Source organism: Podarcis raffonei, chromosome 13 (assembly GCF_027172205.1).
Source record: "Podarcis raffonei isolate rPodRaf1 chromosome 13, rPodRaf1.pri, whole genome shotgun sequence".
Classification (NCBI taxonomy): domain Eukaryota; kingdom Metazoa; phylum Chordata; class Lepidosauria; order Squamata; family Lacertidae; genus Podarcis; species Podarcis raffonei.
This window is the reverse complement of record NC_070614.1, coordinates 51388842-51413998: the sequence shown is the minus strand read 5'-3', so window position 1 is coordinate 51413998 and position 25157 is coordinate 51388842. Positions and strand designations below refer to the sequence as shown.

Sequence of the window (25157 nt, the reverse complement as noted above, 5' to 3'; positions counted from 1 at the left end):
ACCACCTCGACCAACGTCCAGAGCATCATTGAGAGCCGGGTGGAGAAGCGCACCAAGGGCGTCTATGTGCCTCTGGGCGGGAAGAGCATGATCACCTTCATGGACGACCTCAACATGCCCGCCAAGGACCAGTTTGGCTCCCAGCCCCCCCTGGAGCTGCTCCGCCTGTGGCTGGACTACGGCTTCTGGTACGACCGGGCCAAGCAGACCATCAAGTACATCAAGGTGAGCGCAGCGTGCGGAGCCAGCGTGAAACAGACGCTCTTGGGGCAGGGGGATCAGGATTGGAACCCGGTTGCATACACGTGCGTGTTACACTTTAAACCCAAGAGCAGCGGTGATTTCTGTCAGCACCACGGCAGAGGGGAGGACGTTGCTCTGCACCCCACAGACCCAGCCTTGATTTCCCCCTCTGATGCCCCGCGGCCCTCTTTGCGAAAAGACAATAAAAAATAAATAAAAATCCAGACACGTTGAGCGCAATTGCGCATTTAACGTAATTGTCTGATTTGGCTCTCCGCCGTTCAAGAACTCTGCAACCTACAACCAGAGACGACTGTGCATGGAATACTTGTTGTTGTCTCTTTCCGGGAGGCTGCGCATCTGAATTTCAGGAGTGTGCGGTGGGGGGGGGCAAGAATGAGCGGGAGGGCGTGCCGCGCAGCAGAGCCTCCCGGCTGGAGCGTGGCGCATGCCACTGCAGCTATTACAGCCTCCACTTCCACTCAGGCCCCCCGATTTGTATGCTGCCTGCCTTCCTCCCCCCCCACCTCCACCTCGGCGGGGTCCCTCTAGACTGTTTAGTCGTCGCGCTACTCAAACACTTTTATGGAAAGAGGCGGGTGGAGGTTGGGCGGGGGGAGAGAGCGAGCGAGAAGTCTTTTATTTTCTTTTGGTTTTGATCCGTTGCCTGTTTGCCTTCCCCCCAGGACATGTTCCTGATGGCAGCCATGGGGCCCCCCGGAGGAGGGCGAACGGTGATCTCTAGCCGGCTTCAGAGCCGCTTCAACCTCATCAACATGACCTTCCCCACAGTAAGGGCTGCTTTGGTCTATGCAGGCCGGCTGGGACGCTCCGAGGGCAGGGGTTAATCAGGCAACCACAGCCGCAGACGCCGCCTGGCTCGCCCCCCCTTGTGCGTGCGTGTGTCCAGGCAGGCAACCTGGTTTGGTGGCGAGGGGCTCGTCCAGCTGGCCTTTTGGCTTCCAGAGTCTTTCTGAGATCAAGGGGGAAAGCTCCCCTTTCACCTCCGCACACCCGAGGTGCCCGCGGCCTTTTATTTTCCTCTCCTGCATAATGCAGGGCCTGTTGTCCAAATCCAAGTTGCCCAGGAGGCGTGGGGAGAGCTTGGCACGGCGGACGATGGCGCTGGCAAGGAAGCGGCGCCGGCCCGAGATGAATCCAAAATGGCACCTCCTGCTCAATCACCCGCTCGTCCCATTCAGAGCGGGACAGGGTGGTGCCTGTTGCTGGGAACCACAGGAGGGCAAGGACTCTTGTGCTTGGATCCTTGCAGGTTTCCCATGATGGGCATCTTGGTTGGCCACTGTGAGAACAGGACGCTGGACTAGGTGGGCCGTTGGCCTGATCCAGCAGACTCTTCTGATCTTCTTAGACCCATTGAAGTGAATGGACAGGACTAGTTTGGGTTCATTCATTTCAGTGAGTAGGACTTAAAGGTAAAGGGACCCCTGACCGTTAGGTCCAGCCGCGGACGACTCTGGGCTTGCGGCGCTCATCTCGCTTTATTGGCCGAGGGAGCCGGCGTACAGCTTCCGGGTCATGTGGCCAGCATGACTAAGCCTCTTCTGGCGAACCAGAGCAGCACACAGAAATGCCGTTTACCTTCCCGCCGGAGCGGTACCTATTTATCTACTTGCACTTTGACGTGCTTTCAAACTGCTAGGTGGGCAGGAGCAGGGACCGAGCAACGGGAGCTCACCCCGTCGCAGGGATTCAAACTGCCGACCTTCTGATCGGCAAGTCCTAGGCTCAGTGGTTTAACCCACAGCGCCACCCGCGTCCCACCGAGTAGGACTTAGTTGGGCACAATTCCCTGCAGGAGTGGAGAGGAGGGCTTCCTGCTGCCCCAACCCACGACGGTCCAGCTTTGTCATACCTTTATGGTCAGGCTAGGGGCTGGGGGGGCTGGGATAAGCTGAAGTGTATGACTGAGCGAACGATTGATTCCCACCGAAGTATTTTAAGCCACTTCTCTTCCTTCCAGTTTCCAGTTCCCCAACCTCACAACAGCTCTGCTGGGCAGGCTGCTGTTATTCCCATTTTGCAGGCAGGCCTCACAGGACCCTGGCTGAGGCTGGGGAGTGAACAGTGCAGCAGTAGCGGGACCTTAACCCCCGCAATGCCAATAAGGAGGGTAGGATGCGTACTGGGGAGCTGGCAGCCCTGGACTGGGAGTGTGAAGATTAGCTGCTCTTCCTGGCTCTTTTCTGCCACCGCTGGAGGTGTTATTTCTCTTTCTGTGGACTCTGCTGCTTCCTCACCCTAAAGCAGAGCAGGAAGAGCAGGCTGGCCCCTTGCCCCTCACAGGGCGGCCTTGGGACTCCTGGCAAGGTTGGCAGCTCGTGGCAAGGATTTCTCACTGAGCTGTGATGCCCATCACAGAGACGGACAGGACTAGTTTGGGTTCATTCGTTTCAATGAGTAGGACTTAGTGCCCCCTGTGCATTGCAGGTGGCAGGACTAGATAAGCCTTTCAAAGCTATAGTTCTGTGAATCCTTGGGAGAAACCCAGGACAGCCCAGAAGGGGGAAGGTGACCCCCAGCTGCCTCGGGCCAACGCAGCAGGTGCTGGTATGGGGGGGGGATGCCACCCCATGTCACGCCCTCACCCTGAACAGGACTCCCAAATCCGACGCATCTTCGGCACCATGATCAACCAGAAGCTGCAGAATTTTGATGAGGGACTGAAGCCCCTTGGGAACACCATCACCGAGGCGACTGTGGAGCTCTACAACAACGTCGTCCAGCGGTTCCTGCCCACCCCGGCCAAGATCCACTACCTCTTCAACCTGCGCGACATCTCCAAGGTAAACAGAGGCCTGCTCAGACCCTGGGATTGTTCCCTACAAGCTCGGAAGGGCCTTGGGGGCAGGGAGGGCGGTAGGGGTGGCAAAGGGCCTGCGGAAGAGGGTGCCGCAGGTGAGGCTCTGTGGCCGGAAAACGACGGCGCGGTCACGCAGTGCTTCCCCATCCTTCAGAAGCAGGAATGGGAGGCAGGTGCCTTTTGATTGATGCCGCTGCAAACACAAGGAGGGGGGCCGATCACCCACAAGTTCGGGGCTCATTCCGCCTCAGGCAAGGAAGCAAGTCCTTGTTAGCTCTCCACAGCTTTGAGTTAGAGAAGCTCCTGTCTCTCTCTCCCCCCCCCCTCGCCTTTCCCCTCGGTGTCTTCCTGACATCTTCATTTCTCTTTTGCCAAATGCTGCGGCTTTCTCAGAATCAGAATGTTTTCCACCCCTTTTGTCTTCTGCTCCTACATCTTACAGAAATGTTGGGGGGTTAAGCCAGAGACACGGGGGAGGCTTCTAAGCGGCGACTGAACATATCTGCATCGCCCTCCATCTAAAGCAGCCTCCTTCCAACCAGGTGCTCTGAACTACAACTCCCACCAGTCTACAGCCAGCCCAGCTGATGTGGGAGTTGTAGTCCAAGGCACCTGGAGGGCCCCAGGTTGGGGGAAGGCCAGTTTCACCAGCACGTAGACAGAATGTGCCTGTTTGTGGGGTCTTCCTCTGCCTGAGACCCGGCAAACGAGGCATGATGGATTTTTTTCCCTGTGTGTGCGATCCTCTGTGCCAGCCCAGCGGCTGGGAGCATTAGGATTCCAAGCGAGCTCATCTCCTTCCCGCCAGCGCCGCGGCGCTCCCACATCAAACGGGCACGGCAACTTTGGAGAGAGTTTGAAGACATCAAACGTGCGCTGAACGTTTGTCCTCGGCCCTGAGCCCTGTAGCGCTGCTCGTGCACATCAAACGCTCGCAGGTTGTGAGCAAGCCGGGCTGCTTCTGCTGCCAGGCCTGTTCCCCCCCCCCCCACTGCAGCAGTCGCTAGTCAGCTACCAGGAGGTGGTGGGTGAGGGCAAAGGGGGATTTGGGACTCCTCTGCTTGCTGTGCAGCGCCACCTGTGAATGTTCTGGCTTAGAAGGGCCTTCTGGCTTTACCCTGGGGGGGGGGGGTTGGCCACAACCTGGATAGCTTTAAAAGAGGATCGGACATATTCATGGCGGAGAGGACTTATCGATGGCTACTAGCCACAATGTCTACGCTCTGCCTCCACAATCAGAGGCAGTAAATGCTTTTGAATACCAGTTGCTGGAAATTGCAAGAGGGGAGGGTTGCTCGGGAGTGGACGCCGGGACCATATAACACCGGCTCAAAAGGATATATGTTGGTTCCCAGTACATTTCAAAGTGTTGGTGCTGACCTTTAAAGCCCTAAACGGCCTCGGCCCTGTATACCTGAAGGAGCGTCTCCACCCCCATCGTTCACTGAGGTCCAGCTCTGAGGGCCTTCTGGTGGTTCCATCCCTGCAAGAAGTAAGGTTGCAGGGAACCAGGCACAGGGCCTTCTCGGTGGTGGCACCCGCCCTCTGGAACGCCCTCCCATCGGATGTCAATGAAAGAAACAACTATCTGACTTTTAGAAGACATCTGAAGGCAGCCCTGTTTAGGGAAGCTTTTAATGTTTTATTGAGTTTTTAATATTCTGTTGGGAGCTGCCCAGAGTGGCTGGGGAAACCCAGCAAGATGGGCGGGGTATAAATAATAATTTACTATTATTATTATTATTGCACCTGGGTCCTGCTTGCTGGTCTCCCATTGGGGCATCAGGTTGGCCACTGCAAGAACAGGATGCTGGACTAGACGGGCCACTGGCCTGATACATCAGGGCTCTTCTTGTGTTCTTCAGCCTCCGGAGAGAGGGCTTGGCAGTGTCTCTTGCTTGCCAACCTTGAAAAATATGGGTTATTTAAGATTTCCGCCCTCTGCTTCTCACTGAGCAAGGCAGGTCCTGGTAAATACGTCCTCAGGCCCAGAAAAGTACAGTCATAGAATTGTAGAGTTGGAAGAGGGTTCTTCCAGCCCAACCCCCTGCAATGCAGTCAGATGGTGGTCTGAGCCATTGAGCTGTGGTGACACCCTTCCTTGGGACCAGAGGCAGGCGCATTTAGGGCCCTTTGCCAAGGGTGGTCGTGGGATGGCCCTCCTTGGAAGACCAGCTGGGGGAGGGGCCCATCCTCGGGGCTGGCCTAGAAGATGCTTGCCTGGGGTCCATAGCGGTTCTGTCGTCCCCGCTTGTCTCAGGTCTTCCAGGGCATGTTGCGAGCCCACAAGGACTTCCACGACACCAAAGCCAGCCTCACCCGCCTGTGGATTCACGAGTGCTTCAGGTACAGATGTCCTGCTTGCCGCCTTCTGCCACTGTGCAGGAGCCGCCTTTTCCAGCCTGGTGCCTGAGAGCAGTGGTGGGAGTTCTCTGTAAGGCCCCCTGGATCACTATCATCATTTCCTGCTGCTTGTGGAGGCTTTTCGTGCTCCGCCCCTCGGTGCCATGTCTCCTTGGGAGACCCTGCCTGTGGGCAGTGCCGTGGCCATCAGAAACTGACATCAACAGTCGCCAAAACACCCATGTGATGCCCAGGCGCAATTGCCGGGTGGGAGAAGAGGGTCACTCGGAGCTGTTTAGTTGTGGGTCTAGGAAAATTCCTCCTACTTCCCAAAGCTGCTTCTGGGTTTAAGGAATTTGGGTGCCTCTTCCCCTCCTCCTGGACCCCACAAGAAGGCTTCTGGATTCATGGGTGACCTCCGAGCACATGGATCCCTTCTTTTCTCCATCAGGGTTTTCTCTGACCGTTTGGTGGACGCTGCAGACATGGAGACCTTCATTGTCCTCTTGAGTGAGAAGCTGGGCACGCACTTTGACCTGACCCTCCACAACCTTTGCCCCAACAAGCGCTCACCCATCTTTGGTATGTGCCGGCTGTTCTCTGGAGCTGGAGGTGGGGAGGCAAAGGGTGTGTGTGATGGAGGTGCCAGTTTAAAGATCCCCCAAATCCCCTTTGGGGTTGTGAGATTAGGTGCTGTCTGTCTGTCTGTCTGTCTGCCTTAAAACTGCTTCCTGATTGGAAGTTGATTGACTTCATCAGCCTGAGTTGATTAATCATTTAGATCTCCATCAGTTTGCACAAGGAAGCAAAAAAGCACATGGTTCATTTTTAGCTTTTACACACACACACACACACACACACACACACACACACACACACGTGTTGCATCAGGACTCATCTTAGGAGATGTATTTGCTTTTGTTTTGCTTTTTGTTTGTTGATTAATGTTTAAAATTGCATCTCTCTTTTCTACCATATGGTGCTTGAGCTCATCCGAACCATTCTCTACTTGCCACAATGACTGTACTCTGCCTCCACCAGTTGTTGGAAACTGCAGGAGGGGAGACGGGCTCTTGCCTTCGAATCCTGCTTGCAGGTTTTGCACTGAGACTTCTGCTCAGCCGCTTTGAGGACAGGATGCTGGACTAGAGGGGCCACTGGCCTCATCCAGCAGGGCTCTTGCTCTGCTCTCTCGCACAGACCTGGGAAGAAGGGCCTCTGCCAAGGGAGCATTCCCTGTCTACCGTTTTTCAAAGCACTTGTAGTCATGGTTGTAAAAGATTGAAAGGGGAGCGGAGTAATATGAACAGATTCCAATAATACAGTATGATCCCATCTTACTTGCATTTAACTTTCACGATTGAAGGCCGCTAGTTGACCTCCCGCAAGTGAAAGGCAAGCAGGGAGGAGAGCTTAAAAGCCCCTTTTGCCTTGGGTAGGTGGCTTTTAAGCTCTCCACCTTGTTTGGAAAGCTGGAGGCTCTCTGCCCTGGGATGCTCGCGTGGGTGCGGTTTCAGTAAATGCGTTGTTGTTTTGAAAAACCCCACATAAGATGCGATCGCACCGTAATACCGATTGCCCCTCTTCCCCTCCAGGGGACTTCATGCGCAACGTCTACGAGGACCTGACAGACATGGCCGTACTGAAGGCTGAGATGGAGCGCGCCTTGGGCGAGCTCAACCGGACGCCAGGAATGGTGCCCATGCGGCTGGTGCTCTTCCGGGACGCCATTGAACACAGTGAGTGAGAGGATCCTGGCTGAGACTTCTCTCTCTGCCGTTTCCATGGGACGCCCCCCCCCCCCATGAACTGGCATGGGGGAGGACTCTTGAGCTGAGTCTGGAAGGCTAGTTTACAGCACCCTCCTGCAGGTGGGGTTTGACATCCAGGTGCCGATTCTCCCTGCAGTAACCCGCATCGTCCGGGTGATCAGCCAGCCGCGAGGCAACATGCTGCTGGTGGGCATTGGTGGCAGCGGGCGCCAGAGCCTGGCACGGCTGGCCTCATACATCTGTGAGTACTACACCTTCCAGATCGAGGTCTCCAGGCAGTACCGCAAACAAGAGTTCCGGGAAGGTAAGGATGCCCCCCGTCTCCCTCCAGCTTTGGGAGTCTGGCCCACAAAGCCAGCCCGGGATTGCCACACACCCTCTCCTTTGACCGGCCCTCCCCTGGCTGTTATTTCCCGCAGACATCAAGAAGCTGTACCGCCAGACCGGGGTGGACCAGAAACCCACCACCTTCCTCTTTGTGGACACGCAGATTGCGGACGAGTGCTTCCTCGAGGACATTAACAACATCCTCAGCTCCGGGGAGGTGCCCAATCTGTACAAGCCAGATGAGTTTGAGGAGGTTCGTGTCTCTTCCACACCCCACGGAGCTCTGGAAAGACTAGGACTGGGGAGGGCAGCAGCGCAGGGATCCGTGCCGTTCTGCTTCCTGCTGCAACAGACAAGCTGAATGAGTTCTCCTCCTGGGAAGGGAGAGGTCCGGAGGGTGGCAACATGAGAACAGGGCCTTCTCTGCGGTGGCTCCCCATCTGGGGAGTGCTCTTCCCAGGGAAGTTCGCCTGGCGCCTTCATATTATACACCTTTAGGTGCCAGGCAAAAATGTTCCTTTTCAACAAGGCCTTTGGTTAATCCGATTTACATCCTATGCCCTTTTAAGATGTGTGTGGGGTTTTCGAGGGAGGGCTATTAGGTTGTTGCTTTTATTTTTATTAGGTATTTTGTGGTTTTATATCTTGATTTTATTCTGTGAACCGCCCTGAGACCCCCAGGTATAGGGCTGTCAATAAATTCAATCAGCAGCAGCAGCAGCAACAACAACCTCTAGCTGGGAGATTACAAACTAGAGGATTGTTGTTGTTGTTTATTGAATTAATAGTCCCAGGCAGCACATGATTTCTTTAAAAAGGAGAGGTACTGAGGCTACATATTAGGAGACACCTTTTTGGACCAAGGAGCTATTCCAAGCCGCCCCACCCCCAAAAAAGCCCCAGGTGTGTGTGGACCTGGCTCCTGCAGAAAGACACTCATTGTGATACTCTGGTAGGGCTGTGACCATCGTACCTGGTCTCAGAGTTGTGACCCTGCCTTGGAGCCTTTCCCCCAGCATCTGAAGACCTGCAGAGCTTGAAAACCTCCCTCTCCAGGAGCTTTGGGCTTCCTGCCTGCCCTTCCTCTCCCCTTCAGCACCTGAATTTGGGGGGATTGAGCATCTGGGCCTGTGTGAACCCCCAATAATTATATTTAGAGGGGAATTTAGACGAAGCTGCCTTACCATGCTGGTTCTGTCCACCCGGGTTCATAGAATCATAGAATTGTAGAGCTGGAAGGGACCACAAAGGTCCTCTAGTCCAGCCCCCTGTTTTGCCCAACATGGGGCTCAAACCCGCGACCCTGAGATTCAGAGTCTCTGCTCAGCTGGTTAGAGCACTGTGCTGCAAGGTTGCAGGTTTGATCCCCGTGTGAGACAGCTGCATCTTCCTGCATTGCAGGGGATTGGACTAGATCAGGCATAGGCAAACTCGGTCCTCCAAATGATTTGGGACTACAATTCCCATCATCCCTGACCACTGGTCCTGCTAGCTAGGGATCATGGGAGTTGTAGTCCCAAAAACATCTGGAGGGCCGAGTTTGCCTATGCCTGGACTAGATGATCCTCAGGTTCCCTTCCAACTCTCTATGATTCTACTGACTGAGCCGAATCATGATCTACTCCTTTACTTAGCACAGAAAGTTTGAGGCAGAGCTAGTGAGCAGCACCTGAACTGATGGACACGGAGCGGTGCGTTGTTTCCACAAGGGGCGTTTCAAAACTGGCAACAGGTTCCTTTTCCTTGATCCTCTTTCTTTCCCCTCTCTCTGCCCCCCGCCCGCCTTTCCGTCCCCAGATCCAGAACCACATCATAGATGCAGCTCGGACAGAGGGCATCCAGGAGAGCCAGGACAGCCTCTTTGCCTTCCTCATTGAGAGGGTGCGGAACAACCTGCACGTGGTGCTGTGCCTGAGCCCAGTCGGGGATCCGTTCAGGTGAGGGGAGGGAGAAGCTGCCGGGATCATCGGAGCAGAGGCTGCTGTCTAGACAGGCACAGGGGCGGCTTCTGCTCGGAGCAACAGCGACCCCTGGTGGACACAGCGGCGGCTGGAGAAGAATGGCCGTTAACGGCAGGCTAAGTGGGGTGGGCAAACGAGAGGGCCGTGGGCAAGGCCCAAGGAGTAAGGGAAGTGGGGAGAGGCATAGTTGGCGCAACGCCAACCCACGGCTCTCTCTGCTGTGCCTCAGGAACTGGATCCGGCAGTACCCTGCCCTGGTGAACTGCACCACCATCGACTGGTTCTCTGAGTGGCCCAAGGATGCCCTCCTGGAAGTGGCGGAGAAGTACCTGGAGGGCGTGGACCTGGGGACCGTGGAAAAGGGGAGCCTGGACACGGTGAGGGGGAGCCCCTGTCCCTCCCAAAGCGGCGCAGAGGGGGGCCGTCCTGAAGGTTGGCAGGGCTCGTTGTGACAATGAGAAACCAAGCCTGTTGTGCCTGCGGAACACTCTGACACTGGAGATTCAGCAGGCGGTTGCTGAAAACTCCGCCAGGCCTATGCATCCATCCACAGCGGTTAATTGATGCGTTTAATTTCTTTTTTTTAAAAAAAGAAACCTGTTGTGTGGTTTCATCTTTTTAACGCTGTAAACCACTGATATAATTTTTTATGGTGCAGCAGTATACAAATATTTTTTATAAATAAATGCGTGGCTGCAGGCAGTGGGTGAGGGTTCCTCTTCCAAGATGTATGAAGGCAATAATCCTTCTGATGGCCAATTGCTAGAAGCCACAGGAGCGCGTGACTCCTCCCTGATTCTCTCCCTCCTCTCCATCCTGTCTAGATGCAAAAGCGAGTGGCTAGGATCTTTGTGACCATGCACTGGTCCGTGGCCAGGTACTCACAGAAGATGCTGCTGGAGCTGAGGCGCCATAACTACGTCACCCCGACCAACTACCTGGAGCTGGTCTCTGGCTACAAGAAGTAAGGGGGCCCTTCTGGTCTCTCTCCAGGGAAGCCGAGTGGGATGGCCGAGAGCCTGGGAGTGTATGGAGATCCATGGGCGGCCCAACTTCTGGGCTAGACTGGGCTGCAGAGCAGTCCTGGAGCCTTCCCCTTCCTCCTTTTGCAGGCTCCTGGCTGAGAAGCGGAAGGAGCTCTCGGACCAAGCCAACAAGCTCCACAACGGGCTCTTCAAGATCGATGAGACCCGGAAGAAGGTGGAGGTGATGACGCTGGAGCTGGAGGAAGCCAGGAGGAAGGTGGCGGAATTCCAGAAGCAGTGCGAGGAGTACCTGGTCATCATTGTTCAGCAGAAGCGAGAAGCTGATGAACAGCAGAAGGTGGGTGTCCGAGTCCGGGCTCCTGGGATGCTCTCCTCGGTCGGTAAACTAAGGTCCACGGGCTGGATCAGGCCCAGTTGCCTTCTGGATCTGGCCCACGGACGGGCCAGGAATCGCCGTGTGGATCGCCAGCACGTGGATTGCCAGCGTGCATGTTCATTCCCTCTCCCTCACGTGGTGGCAGCAGCAGCAATGCCTCCCTCCCTCCTCCTGGCTTCTCCCTGCCCTGCCTAGAGGGGGAAGGGGGCTGGGCTTTGTTGAGCCGCAGCTGGCTGAGCGCCCCTCTCAAGCGACCGCCATTTAAAGCAGCCCCTCTCCGGTGCCCTTTTGCACGCCACTCATTGTCCCTCTGCTGCCGCCGCCGCCACCAACCCCTGCCGCTCACAAGACACAGGTAAACCTGCCTGATGCTCTTGCATATATATTTGTCAAAATATAGTCCAGCCCCACACAAGGTCTGAGGGACAGTGAACCAGCCCCGTTTGAGAACCCCTGGTGCTGAGACTTCTCCTCCCCCTCCCCCTCTCCCCACAGATGGTGTCAGCCAACAGTGAGAAGATTGCAGCCGAGGAGATTAAGTGCAAAGCTTTAGCGGACACCGCCCAGAGGGACCTGGAGGAGGCCATGCCTGCCTTGGAGGAAGCCATGAAGGTAGCAGGAAGGGGAGGGACATTGTAGAAGCCCTGCCCCACGGGCTGCAGGGTCTGCTAAGTTAGGCAGCCGATAAGAGCTGTGCCAGATCTCTGGTGAACCAAACAGCACAGCGGAGTTTGGGGCGGGCAGGATTTGTGACCCGCAGAGTTCTTCTGCTGCAATGCGAATGATTATTTCACTTCAAACAACAGCATTGTGTTTCTTACCGACTCTAGACAAACAGAGAGATCCATTCCACCAAATTGGCGCTCTCCCAGCTTCCCTGTTAGGAGGCAGTAATGCCACCAACCTGCTTGGCATTAAAAGAGGATTAGAGATATTCGCGAAGGAGGAGGAGAGGGCTATCGGAAGTTACTAGCCAGGGTGGCTGTATTCTCCCTCCACTGTTGGAGGCGGCAATGCTTGCAAATGCCAGCTGCTGGCAGATCCTCCTCGCTGGCATCTGGTTGGCCCTGTGCCAGCAGGATGCTGGACTAGATGGTCCATTGGGCGGATCCAGCAGGGCTGTTGTAATGTTCTTAACCACACAGCCTTCTGTGCCTGTGTGCATGCTCTGGCGCCACCCTCCCTGCGCAGCCCCAACATGCTGGGATTTCCCAGCTGGGTGGTGATGGCTGGAGATTTAGGATGTTCTACATTCCTCTCCAAGGGTTAGAAGGGTGTGTGCGTCCCCCTTTCCTTCCTGTTTCCATGCTCTGACTCCCTGCCTGACTCTCCCTTTGGAGCAGCCGCTTCTGAAAGGCCCCTGCGCCCTCCTTTCCCTCCCCCCAGGCTTTGGAATCGCTCAACAAGAAAGACTTGACCGAGATCAAGTCTTACGGCCGCCCTCCCACCCTGGTGGAGACAGTCATGCAGGCGGTCATGATCCTGCGAGGCAACGAGCCCACCTGGGCCGAAGCCAAGAAGCAGCTGGGTAAGTAAGGAACCTAAGGCAAGCCCAGAGACAACATGTGTGCCGACAGATAACATGGATCTAGACTGTGATGCAGCAAAGAGGGGGTGAATCCTTTCCACCTTTCCCACTGCCCCCTCCCCAGACCTCTTCTTTTCTGGGAGGGCATTTGCCGCCAGGGTTAGAGACAGCCTGCTTTTGGGCTTCCCAGAACTGTCCTGTTTTGGTCACTCTGTGGGGCCTGGTTGCAGAAGTCCAAAGTGCCATCAGCACAACCCAAAAGGGCTCTCCTGGCATCTCCTAGCTCCCCGATCCCGATTCTGCTTCTCCAGGTGAGCCCAACTTCATCAAGCAGCTGGTCTACTTTGACAAGGACAACATCTCCGACAAGGTGCTCAAGAAGATCAGCGCCTACTGCTCTCAGCCGGACTTCCAGCCAGACATCATTGGGCGCGTCTCGGTGGCTGCCAAATCCCTGTGCATGTGGGTTAGAGCCATGGAGGTGAGCATCAAAAGCTCCAGCTGCGGAAGGGCCCGGCAGCAGCTCTTTGCATGGTGGGAAGACGCTTTGGGGTTCGATCCTTGCAGGTTGCACTCCATCCTTCTTCTCCCCACCTTCTTCTTCCCAGATGTACGGCCGCATTTACCGTGTGGTGGAGCCCAAACGCGCTCGAATGAATGCTGCCCTTGCCCAGCTGGCAGAAAAGCAGGCCGCCCAGGCCGAGGCTCAGGAGAGGCTCCGAGAGGTCAGTCTCCCTCCGAGGGCGATCCGGGAGTGCGGTTTGGCCGCAGGAGTCATGGAGACTCTTGGCCTCTCTTCTTATTGCATTGCGACCACATCTTATACACATTTAACTTGTGGCATCTCCACCACATGCAGTTGAAGTCTGGCTGGTTGAAATTCTGTGAGTTAAATCCAAGCTGTAGGAATGGATTTAGACACTTGGAGAGGATATATTGTTTAGTTATTGTCCTTCCTTGCTCACGTTTGTGAGATCAGCAGAGTACCATCCTTTGCAGCTAAACCTGGAAGCGAAGTCAAGGTTGATTTAATAAACCAGGAGGCTTTAAGGCAGACTGGATTTTCCTGGTCTCACCCCTTTTCTCCCCCTTTAAAAACAACAATCACACACACATGTGAAGAACTAAAAGTAGCGTTTACTTACATAATCTAGGTCTTGAAGCAGCAGTTACCCTAGCAAAACGAAGGCAGGTTTAAAACTGCTCTCTAAGTTACAAAAGTACAAAATGTACCGTATTTTTCGCACCATAGGGCGCACCGGACCATAGGGCGCACCCAGTTTTTTGGGGGGGAAATAAAGGGGAAAAAATTATTACCCCCCCAGGCGCGGGGCTGGGGCGGGGGGAAGCTCGAACTTCCCCCGACCCCAGCCCGCAAACAGGCAGTTCTCTGCAAGCCGTGGGAGCGCTCCCACTGCTTGCTGAGAGGTCCGCGAAGCCTGGGCGCGCTGAGCTCAGAGCGCGCAGGCTTCAGCATGCAGGCAAGTCTCCGCAAGCAGCGGGAGCCCAGCGCTGGGCTCCCGCTGCTTGCGGAGAGGTCCGCGAAGCCTGGACACGCTGAGCTCAGCGCGCGCAGGCTTCAGCATGCAGGCAAGTCTCCGCAAGCAGCGGGAGCGCTCCCGCTGCTTGCGGAGAGGTCCGCGAAGCCTGGACGCGCTGAGCTCAGCGCGCGCAGGCTTCAGCATGCAGGCAAGTCTCCGCAAGCAGCGGGAGCCCAGCGCTGGGCTCCCGCTGCTTGCGGAGAGGTGTGCGAAGCCTGGAGAGCGTGAGGGGTCGGTGCGCACCAACCCCTCTCAATCTCCAGGCTTCAGCGAAAGCCTGCATTCGCACCATAGGACGCACACACATTTCCCCTTCATTTTTGGAGGGGGAAAAGTGCGTCCTATAGAGCGAAAAATACGGTATGTTCAGAAGTGGTGTCTGAGCTGCAGAACTCAGACATGCACGTGAGGGTTAGCTTGGAAGCATGTTGAAGAGAAAGAAGGATGCCCAAGCAGGAAGGAAGCATGTAGGAAGACAAAGGAAGTTTTTCCAGCAGTTTTTCTCAGGAAAGCTCTGTGAGCCTCAGTCCCTTCATGTGCCTGTTGGGTTTTCCTGATGCAAAAAGAGCTTTCAAAGCTGGGGTGCAAGGCCCTCTTGGCACGCTGGCTCCAGAAGGCTAAGGATGCTTGACTGAGGGCAGTTTGGGTATGTGCATTTGAACCAGACTTCGGTGTAAGATGTGGCCCTATTGTCTAATGGCGGTGGTAGGGCGTTCCCTCTGTGCATCACCCCAGGCCAGCCCTTGTAGGCATCTTCCCAGTGAGGAAGGCCCTGGCAACGGACCTGCTCCTAAGGCCTCCTCTCCACCCTCGCCCCAACCCCTGCTCAGGTGGCAGAGAAGCTGGAGATGCTAAAGAAGGAGTACGAGGAGAAGCTGGCCCAGAAGGAGGAGCTGCGCAAGAAGTCGGAGGAGATGGAGATCAAGCTGGACCGGGCTGACAAGCTGGTGTCGGGCCTGGCGGGAGAGAAGATCCGCTGGGAGGAAACAGTCAAGGTACGACCCGTGGGGCTGCTCCACACACCCCTGTCTGTCCCTTGGAGCAGGGCGTCCAGTTTTGACAGGACCATTTCTAGGACCCAGCAAGGGAGACCAAAGCCTTGGGACATGCAAGGGGGTTAGGGGAGGCTACAGGGCACAGAAGATGCTGAGCTGAGAGAACAGAAGATGAAGGGAATGTGGGGTGCAAGAAAAGAGATTGTGGCAGCTTTTTAATATCTCCAAGGGCCCCTTTGCAAGGGGGACCCTATCCTGGGCTCCGTCCTTCCCCTGATCTCCTCCTCCAGTGTGGTGTAGTGGTTAAGAGCGGTGGACTCGTAATCTGGGGAACCAGGTTCGCATCTCCGCTCCTCCACATGCAGCTGCTGGGTGACCTTGGGCCAGTCACACTTCTCTGAAGTCTCTCAGCCCCACTCACCTCACAGAGTGTTTGTTTTGGGGGAGGAAGGGAAAGGAGAGTGTTAGCCGCTTTGAGACTCCTTCGGGTAGTGATAAAGTGGGATATCAAATCCAAACTCTTCTCCTCCTCCTCCTCCTCCTCCTCCCCTGCAGGGCCTGGAGGAAGATATAGGCTACCTGGTGGGGGACTGTCTTTTGGCGGCCGCCTTCGTGTCCTACATGGGGCCCTTCCTGTCCAATTACCGGGATGACATTGTCTCGAAAATCTGGATGAAGCAGGTGAGCCGGGTGGCCCTTTCCTGAGAGGCCAGCTGCTCCCTCCCACCCTAGGTGGAAGGACACGAGGCTGGCAGCAAGGAGCTGGCACTGCCCCACGTGCCGCACCATACATGTTCTGCAATGGTGAAAAACCAGTCTCTTAGCGTGGCAGCACCAACACTCTGGTCTCCCTGCTTATTGACATCATGCCGGAGCCTTTGCTGTGCTCTTTCCGGCACCTGCTGAAAACATTTTCTTTAGGCCAGCCTGCAAAGACCTGTAGAATGTTGATGTGAGTTCTGATCTTGCTTTGAATTGACTGCAGATCTCATCTTTTGAACGTTGCTTTTACTGATAATGTTATGGTTTTATTCTCTTTGCAAACCACTTTGACGTTTGTTTGGTTTTTTTGCCACCACATGGGGTATAAATTTTATGGAATACAGTGGTACCTCGGGTTACATACTCTTCAGGTTACATACGCTTCAGGTTATACACTCTGCTAACCCAGAAATAGTACCTCGGGTTAAGAACTTTGCTTCAGGATGAGAACAGAAATCGTGCAGCGGCAGCAGGAGGCCCCATTAGCTAAAGTGGTGCTTCAGGTTAAGAACAGTTTCAGGTTAAGAACAGACCTCCAGAACGAATTAAGTTCTTAACCCGAGTTATCACTGTAAACAAATAGCCGGTGTCAGCCTCCCAGGGTGTCAGCTGGCCAGGCTGACCGGTGAGAAGCTCGGAAGCCGTGTTGGTCCCCTTCCGCTCCTGGGAAGAGCAGGCCGTTCTGAGTGGGGCTTGACTGGCTCCCCTGCTTCTGCTCCCCACCTGCAGACTCGAGAGCTCCATGTGCCTTGCTGCCCCCGCTTCACCTGCGACAGCTTCCTCGCCAACCCCACTATCGTGCGCAACTGGAACATCCAGGGCCTGCCCTCCGACAACTTCTCCACCGAGAACGGGATCATTGTCACACGAGGCAACCGGTGAGCCTCGGTCTCCGAGAGGGAGCTCAGGGCTCCCTGAACCCCCAGGAAGGCTTTTCAGGCCCTCTCCCCTTGGATCATCTATTGGGGGTGGGGGGCACCCAGAGGTCCAAAGGTGAGATGCCGAGGGGCCCCAGCGCGCCTCAAGCCCCAATGTGTCTTTTCCAGGTGGCCTCTCATGATCGACCCCCAGTGCCAGGCCACGAAGTGGATCAAGAACATGGAAGCCAAAAAAGTAAGGAGGAGCTCCGTTGCAGATGCTTGCTGCTCTAGGTTTGAACCCCCTGCCCTATGATTTCTGCACCCCCCTCTCTGTTTGCTGTTGCAGGGCTATACAAATGCTCGTTCCCCTTCAGTTCCAGCCCCCTGTTCCTGCTTCGAAGCAGAAGTGCATTCGAATGTTGGTCTAGCAGCTGGATCCAACATCTGTTTACCTGCCTGGGAGATTCTCTGATGTGGGTGGCAGCCAGAGAGGTGTTCTGGTGGCCCTCTCATGTTCCCGCCCCCTCTGCCTCCCACAGGGCCTCAAGATAATTGACCTGCAGATGCCTGACTATATGCGCATCCTGGAGACGGCCATCCAGTTTGGCACTCCGGTGCTGCTGCAAAACGTTCAGGAGGAGCTGGACCCCACACTGGCCCCCATCCTCAACAAGTCCGTCACCAAAGTGGGTGAGCGCCTGGCTTCTGCCTGCTGCTGGGAAAGGAGGTGGTGACTTCTGGGCCAAGCTGATTGTGTATTTCATCCAGGTTTGGGATTTGAGGTTGCGGGGGGGGGGGAGGAATTCGATGGGGGAATGGATGCCAGCTTCCTGGGAAGGGGCTGGCATCTTGTCCAGAGGGAAAGAGGGCCCAGGTGAAAGACCCCCTAATCCCAGCCCTATATTGCTCCTGACCTGTGTGTCTTTGTAGGCGGCCGCCTGCTGATAAGGCTGGGGGACAAGGAAGTGGAATACCACCCCGATTTCCGGTTCTACCTCACCACCAAGCTCCCCAACCCACACTACACACCCGAGACGTCCTCCCAGACCACCATCGTCAACTTTGCTGTCAAAGAGCAGGTAGGGAGCACAACCAGGGAGAGCGTTGCCGCTGCTGCTGCTGCTGCTGCTAGGCTCCTGTCTTGCTCATGGGCTTCTGATCGGGGCATCTGGTTGGTTTTTTGGATGGCAAGGAGGACAGGGATCTTTATCACCTTCCTGTGAAACTATTTCTAGGCCCTAAGATTAACACCCTGAGATTAACATATTGGAAAGGCTACTTCAAAGAAGCTGCCCACTGTCTTTCACAGCCCAGGATGCAAGAACTGGCACCTGGCTGTGTACGTGACTTGTCAAGCAGGAGAAATGGAACAGGGATGCAGAGGTGTGGATTGATCAAGAATCGTATCAAAATAGTTTAAACCCAGTCAACGCAATGCTTTCATTGCTGACACAGATAGCGTACTCTATATTTGTTATAATTCCTCATAGCAATCCCACCTGATCACTACAGTTGGTGAGAATGGGATGCTGGGCTGTGGCGGGCCCCCTTTGGCCTGATCCTGGCTTCTCGCTGCCTCGATGCTGGGAATTCTTTCCGGCTCCTGGGATTTGAGGTGGGAGGAGATGGGTGGTTTGGAAAGAGACAGATTCCACCCCGTGGAGAAGACTTCACAGGAGGGAAGAAGAATTGCCAGGAGAGCAGGCGTAAGGGGCGGGGAGCTTCCTTCATGCCAGACGATGGGGGGAGAGGCAGAGGGGTCCGTACTGAGTGTCCTGGGCCTCTTCAGGGGCTGGAAGCTCAGCTGCTGGGGATTGTGGTCCGGAGAGAGAGGCCCGAGCTGGAAGAGCAGAAGGACAACCTGGTCCTCAACATCGCAGCCGGCAAAAGGAAGCTGAAGGAGCTGGAGGACGAGATCCTGAGGTAACGGGGCTGGGCAAGGGGACATGAAGGTGCTGTGGAGAATAGGATCCTTTTGAGGGTTCGTCACTTGTGTGTGTGCAGATGTTTTGTGTCTGAAGAGCATCATGTAAACAATGGCTGAAAAACAGCATCTGCTGCAACCTCAGCAAAGTTGAAGGAACTGGCAGTGAAGGCCACAAAGCCTGTGTGGTTGGGCCTGTGGGGTGATACGTGGCAGTCCTTACTGACCAGGAGAAGGAAGGTGGTTGCTGTTTTCTGCACTCCCTTTACCCCCTGGGTCTCCAGCCTTTTGTGGAGGCTGAGCATCATGTTGCAAGTCTGCCCTTCCCTCTCCTCTCTTCCCCATAAACTCAGCCGACAGTTCTGCAGGCCCAGACCCCACCTCCTCCTCCATCATCTGGGGCTTCTCCAGCCCAGGGAAGGCATCCTTCCCACCCTGCCTCTTGGGCAAAGCTGCAGGGCTCTGCTTCTGGTCCTCAGGCCCTCTGGGGAGTGGGCACAGGTGTTCCACCCTCGCTTGCACACACCCCCTCCCTGGGCTCACCTCTCCTGCTTTCCACTGTCAGGTTGCTGAACGAAGCCACGGGCTCCCTCTTGGATGATGTGCAGCTTGTGAACACACTCCAAACCTCGAAGGTCACAGCCACCGAGGTCACAGAGCAGCTGGAGACCAGCGAGACCACGGAGATCAAAATCGACACTGCCCGGGAGGTGAGAGGATGGTTTCTGGTACTCAGAAACATTGCTGCCCTTGACCATGGAGACAGTGCATAGCCATTGTGGCTAGTGGCCCCCAATTGCCCTTGCCTCCACGAATTCTTCTAAATCCTCTTCTAACGCCTTCTTGGTTGCTGGCCATCACTGCCTCCTGTGGCAGGGAGTTCCGTAGTTCAACTCTGTGTTGTGAGAAGAAGCACTTTCTTTTTTGTCTGTCCCGAATCTTCCCATATCCACCTTCATGGATGTCTGCAAGTTCTAGTCTGATGGGAGAGGGAGGAAAACTTTCCTCTATCCACTTTCTCCAGGTGATGCATTATTTCATAAACTTCAGGTGGAACCCCCCCCCCCGAAGTGAGGGTCTTGAGGAAGATTTGTGGGTACAGATGCTGTGCCTGAACCCCTCCTGGGTTTCTCCACAGTCCATAGGGGCTAGTAACTTGCTCTTTGACTGGTGAAGTACTGGTTCTGCAGGAAAGGTCATTTCTCTGGGAGTGAGTGGTTTGTGTGCTGGGGTAAAGGCCTCACCCCATGGCTGATCCACCCCCAGTGGCTCCTCTCCCCCCCCATCTCCTGGTGGGCATCCTGCTCCTGCCCTCCAGCTGCTTGCCAACTCACCTGCCGCACATGCTCTCGCCAGGCCTACCGACCATGTGCTCAGAGGGCATCCATCCTGTTCTTCGTCCTCAACGACATGGGCAGGATCGACCCCATGTACCAGTTCTCCCTCGATGCCTACATCGACCTCTTCAACCTCAGCATCAACAAGAGCCATCGGAGCACCAAGCTGGACGAGAGAATCCGCTTCCTCAACGAGTACCACACCTATGCTGTCTACAGGTAACCCACTTCGTGCAGGGAGGGGGCAGCCAACCACTGCCACCACTCCTTTCCCTGTTGCACCTGGCAATTATTGCCCTTGGGGTCTCCTTCCTGAGGAACTGGGAGAAGTTCTCTGCAATCCTCAGACTTGCCCCATATAGTCCATATATAAAATAATAATAATAATAATAATAATAATAATAATAATAATAATAATTTTATTTATATCCCGCCCTCCCCAGCCGAAGCCGGGCTCAGGGCGGCTAACAACAATAAAACAGTACAAAAGTACAGCACAAACAACACTAATAATAATAATAATAATAATAATAATAATAATAATAATAATAATTTATACCCCGCCCATCTGGCTGGGTTTCCCCAGCCACTCTGGGTGGCTTCCAACAGAACGCTAAAATACAATAACCTATTAAACATTAAAAGCTTCCCTAAACAGGGCTGCCTTCAGATGTCTTCTAAAAGTCTGGTAGTTGTTGTTCTCTTTGACATCTGCTGGGAGGGCGTTCCACAGGGCAGGCGCCACTACCGAAAAGGCCCTCTGCCTGGTTCCCTGTAGCATTGCTTCTTGCAATGAGGGACCCGCCAGAAGGCCCTCGGTGTCTGGGCTGAACGATGGGGGTGGAGACGCTCCTTCAGGTATACTGGACTGAGGCCGTTTAGGGCTTTAAAGGTCAGCACCAACACAGGATGCCTGTTCCAGACAGGCACTGGAAGTTCAGCTTTCACCCTCTTGAATATCTGAGAAAGTGTCCCAAGCAACTGCGGGAGGTGTGGAGACAAATCAGGCACTTTCTATCACATGTGGTGGCTATGTAAGAAAATCCAGGCATTTGGGGAGAGTATCCACTTAGAACTACAAAAAATGATAGAGATTTCCTTTATGAGAAAACCAGAAGCTTATCTTCTGGGGATTACAGATTTGATATTCCGCAAAAGATGAAAAGTATTTTTTTATATGCCACAGTGGCAGCAAGAGTTCTTATCACTACAAAATGGAAGTGATGAAATCCCCTCTATTCATGAATGGATCCCAAAGCTAACAATATGTGGAGTTAGACAGTTTATCAGAAAAAAATAAAGAACAAACCAAAACAGGAATTTGTCTCAAAATGGGAAGTCTTCAAAGTTTATTTGAAAAACAACTATAGCACTTTAAACTCTGTCGCAGCATTTGAATAACTTCAGTAGTAGCTTTGAAAGATATGAGACCTCAGATAAACCAACAATTAGTTAATCTATGATAAAAGTGTATTGGCAACAAATAATATATAATTGAAATAAGGAATAGACGAGAGGTCGGGTCTATAGTTCAAGGACCGCTTTTTCCTTTATTGATTTGTAATTAATATTGTCTGTATCACTGTTTTTATTTGTATTTTTGTTTTGTTTTTTTCCTTTTTTTGGTGTATCAATAAAATAAAAAAAGACTATCTGAGAAAGGAGGCTGCTGTGAGTTCTCTCTGAGCTCCAACCCTTCCTTCCGTTTTCTGTGTGGCTTCTCTTAGGTACACCTGTCGAGGCCTCTTTGAGCGGCACAAGCTGCTCTTCAGCTTCCAGATGTGTGCCAAGATCCTGGAGGTCTCCGGCAACCTCAAGATGGACGAGTACAACTTCTTTCTGCGCGGGGGAGTGGTAAGAGCTCAAGGGCCACCCTGATGGATCAGACCAAAGGCCAAGCTGGCTCAGTAGCCTTCTATTATTGTGGCCAGCCAGGTGCCTATGGGAAGCGGACAAGGGGACCTGAGTGCGAGAGCAGCACTCACCCCTTCCTCATCCCCACCAACTGGGCATGCAGAGGCATACTGCCTTTGGTCCTGGATGCAGAGTATAGCCATCATTTCGAGTAGCCCTTGATAGCCTTAGCCCCCGTAAGGTAAAGGTAAAGGGACCCCTGACCATTAGGTCCAGTAGTGGCTGACTCTGGGGTTGCGGCGCTCATCTCACTTTATTGGCCAGGGGAGCCTGCGTCCATCTTCCGGGCCATGTGGCCAGCATGACTAAGCCGCTTCTGGTGAACCAGAGCAGCGCACGGAAACGCTGTTTACCTTCCCGCTGGAGTGGTACCTATTTATCTACTTGCACTGGCGTGCTTTTGAACTGCTAGGTTGGCAAGAGCAGGGACCAAGCAACGGGAGCTCACCCCGTCATTGCGGGGATTCGAACCGCCGACCTTCTGATCGGCAAGCCCTAGGCTCTATGGTTTAACCCACAGCTCCACCTGCGTCCCTTAGCCCCCATAAATTTGTCTAATTTCTTTTAAAGCCATCAAATTGGTGGCTAACGCCAATTATTGCCGTAGCAAAACATAGTTTAGCAACGCGCCATGCGAATAAGTCTTTCCTTTTCTCTGTCTTGAATCTTTCCCTGCAAAAAAGATCTTGTTGGATGAGCCCATTGGGTTCTCGTATTATAAGAGAGGGAGGAAAACTCTTTATCTGCTTCCTCTGTACCATGTACAATTGTATGTGTCTGTATTGTGTATCTCTTGTCTTCTTGTCTAAAGTAAAAAAAAGCAAATTTTGGCCACCTTTCTTCATAGGGAAGCTTCTCTAGCCCTTTAATCATTTTGCTTGCCCTTTTCCAGCTCTGCAGTATCTTTCTTAACATATAGTGACCAGCAGCGTACACAGAATTATTATTTTTATTTAGTGAGTTTGTTGTGTTTAAATCCCACTTTTCTTCCGAGGAGCTCGAGGTGGTGTAAATAGTTCTCATCCTCACAATTTTATCCTCACGACAGCCCTGTGAGGTGGATTAAGTTGAGAGTGACTAACTGGCCCAATGTCACCCATTGAGCTTCATAGCTGAGTGCAGATTTGAGCCCTGGTCTCTCCCAGATCCTAGTCCAACACTAACTGCTAAACCACACCGGCTCTCAAAGAAGGAGCATGGCAGTGGTATGGATAGCGGGAACAAATGTCTCAGCAGCATCAAATGGGCAGAGACTTTAGGAAGTTATCGCTTGTGCAAGCATAATCAAGTCCCCAGCGAGATCTGAACTCGCAACCCTGGGTTTACAAGGCCAGTGCTCTAACCCCAGAGCTATAGAGCCTTGCACTCCATTGAATTATGCAATGCACAGCATTCCAAGCACGGAACAGATTTGTGTAATCTAATTTATGGTACTGTTAGATTTATTCTCTGTGCAGCGAGAGGGAGGCGTCCAGAAATGGGTTGCCCCCCGCCATACAGCTTTGAAGGCCTAGGCCCTTTCTTTCCTGCCTTGCCCAGGTCCAGGGCAGATTTTCCTTCTCTCTGGTCTCGCATTCCCTCCCCCCTCGTGTCTGCTATGCAGCAGTTCTCCTCGGGTTTTGTCCTTTCAACCTTATTTGCCTTTCCCTTTCCCCGCTTTCAATAACTTCCCGTACACACACAAAAAAGAAGAGTCATCTTTGTTTTTTACCTCTCCTTATCCTCTTGGGTCCCTCCTTTGTTATCCTTTCTTCTCCCACTGCCTGAGCATGGCGCCGGTGGAGAAAATGTCATTTCTGCAAGGAGAAATCAACACGCAAAAGAAAGTCAGCTAGGCTGGGGAGGCGGCGAGTCTAAAAACAACGTTCTCCCGGTTACCTTGACGGTTGCCATTGAGTCCCCCCCCCCCAACACAAAGGCTTCTCAAGGCTCTTCCTCACTGGAGAGACAATTTTCTGTGAAAATTGGGAAACTGTGAAGATTTCGCCCACCAAGCCTATAGAGCAAGCAGATGCCAATCTTACCAGTTCCTAAAGGTAAAGGCTAAAGGGACCCCAGACCATTAGGTCCGGTCACGGACGACTCTGGGGTTGTGGCGCTCATCTCGCTTTACTGGCCGAGGGAGCCGGCGTACAGCTTCTGGGTCAGTGGCCAGCATGGCTAAGCCCCTTCTGGCGAACCAGAGCAGCGCACGGAAACGCCGTTTACCTTCCCGCCGGAGCGGTACCTATTTATCTACTTGCACTTTGACGTGCTTTCAAACTGCTAGGTTGGCAGGAGCAGGGACCGAGGAACAGGAGCTCACCCCGTTGCGGGGATTCGAACCGCTGACCTTCTGATCGGCAAGTCCTAGGCTCTGTGGTTTAACCCACAGTGCCACCCATGTCTCTACATGGTTCCTACATGGTCTCAAAATAATGTCGGACGTCTTCCTTCTGACTGTCTGGCTGGCTCCAGCAAGATTGCTAGTGTCTGGACTCAGCTGGTGTAAGACTGCAGCTCTGGCAGGGCCTTGGTGTTGAAGGAAGGCTCAGGCAGCTGATTCCCTGCCATAACCGGCCGTCATTGTTTGTGCCAGGGGACATTGCTATGGGCCCTTGTCCCTAGAGGGTGCTGCTCCCTGCTGATGACCAGGTGCAGCACCCATCTGAAGCTCATGCGCTGGCCCATGGAAAGATTCCAGCCGTTTTGCCACCCATGGCACCCCTGAAAGGCGTTCAGGCTGAAGCGGGCGGTCATGTTTTTTCTTTGTTCTGACCAACGCTGAATAAACTTGTAAATATGCTCTCCTGCATGCATCTTACACTGTGCATTATCTGCTGATAAGAGCATGCATCAGTTCCAGAATGTGGGAAGCTATTTCTGGAGCTCATGTCGCTAATTGCTGATACTGCGTGTCTACGGGAGATCAATGGACGCACCGGAGGCGACGAAAGTTCATGATGGACTTTGTCTCCCTGGCAGTATCCCAACAACCCCTGTCTCTTCGCCGCAGGCTACCATGTGTTAAAGGAGAACTCTGACGGCTCCCTTGGACAAAAAACAAGGACACCAGCCAGGAATACCAGAGCAAAACAGCAGCCAGTAGGCTTGGTCTTGATTGAAGACTGTCGCGACAGGACTCCCACCTGCCGCCAGGTGGAACAAGATGGAGGCCCCAAACAAAAGAGCCCCCAAACTTTTATTAGCTGCTAATCCCCATGTTACACCCCCCCAAACTACATAACGGTTACATCATGAAAGGGGAGGTCTGGTGACAGTAATCTGAGCATCCTGGACCCTGCCCCATGGTTCCCCTTGCCCTCCACCAAACACCCATCAAGTGAAACAAAAGCGATATTTACATTTCCCTGTTTCCCAGCCAAGTTAATCACACCCTTTTGTCTTCATCTGGCTTTGTTATTTCTGGAATGGCTACCTGTCTGGCACTCAGGTATCAGGAGGCCAGGGATTATCACTCAGGC

At 53.8% G+C, this 25157-nt stretch overlaps 1 protein-coding gene across 3 annotated transcripts in view; it reads left to right on the top strand.

The window, feature by feature from the left end:
* The window catches only part of DNAH2 (dynein axonemal heavy chain 2), a 136873-nt gene that overhangs the window by 96807 nt on the left and 14909 nt on the right, over nucleotides 1-25157 (top strand). For all 3 annotated transcript variants that reach the window (XM_053362060.1, XM_053362059.1, XM_053362058.1), the window contains exons 50-75: nucleotides 1-225; nucleotides 930-1034; nucleotides 2862-3050; nucleotides 5328-5413; nucleotides 5862-5992; nucleotides 7006-7149; nucleotides 7319-7486; nucleotides 7602-7762; nucleotides 9307-9446; nucleotides 9700-9847; nucleotides 10295-10434; nucleotides 10583-10793; nucleotides 11328-11444; nucleotides 12219-12360; nucleotides 12672-12841; nucleotides 12969-13085; nucleotides 14732-14896; nucleotides 15452-15577; nucleotides 16388-16536; nucleotides 16705-16771; nucleotides 17058-17208; nucleotides 17449-17597; nucleotides 18308-18441; nucleotides 19008-19152; nucleotides 19799-19998; nucleotides 21507-21633. In XM_053362060.1, the coding sequence (XP_053218035.1) occupies nucleotides 1-225; nucleotides 930-1034; nucleotides 2862-3050; nucleotides 5328-5413; nucleotides 5862-5992; nucleotides 7006-7149; nucleotides 7319-7486; nucleotides 7602-7762; nucleotides 9307-9446; nucleotides 9700-9847; nucleotides 10295-10434; nucleotides 10583-10793; nucleotides 11328-11444; nucleotides 12219-12360; nucleotides 12672-12841; nucleotides 12969-13085; nucleotides 14732-14896; nucleotides 15452-15577; nucleotides 16388-16536; nucleotides 16705-16771; nucleotides 17058-17208; nucleotides 17449-17597; nucleotides 18308-18441; nucleotides 19008-19152; nucleotides 19799-19998; nucleotides 21507-21633 (3807 nt within the window). The remainder of the gene's footprint in view (nucleotides 226-929; nucleotides 1035-2861; nucleotides 3051-5327; nucleotides 5414-5861; nucleotides 5993-7005; nucleotides 7150-7318; nucleotides 7487-7601; nucleotides 7763-9306; nucleotides 9447-9699; nucleotides 9848-10294; nucleotides 10435-10582; nucleotides 10794-11327; nucleotides 11445-12218; nucleotides 12361-12671; nucleotides 12842-12968; nucleotides 13086-14731; nucleotides 14897-15451; nucleotides 15578-16387; nucleotides 16537-16704; nucleotides 16772-17057; nucleotides 17209-17448; nucleotides 17598-18307; nucleotides 18442-19007; nucleotides 19153-19798; nucleotides 19999-21506; nucleotides 21634-25157) is intronic.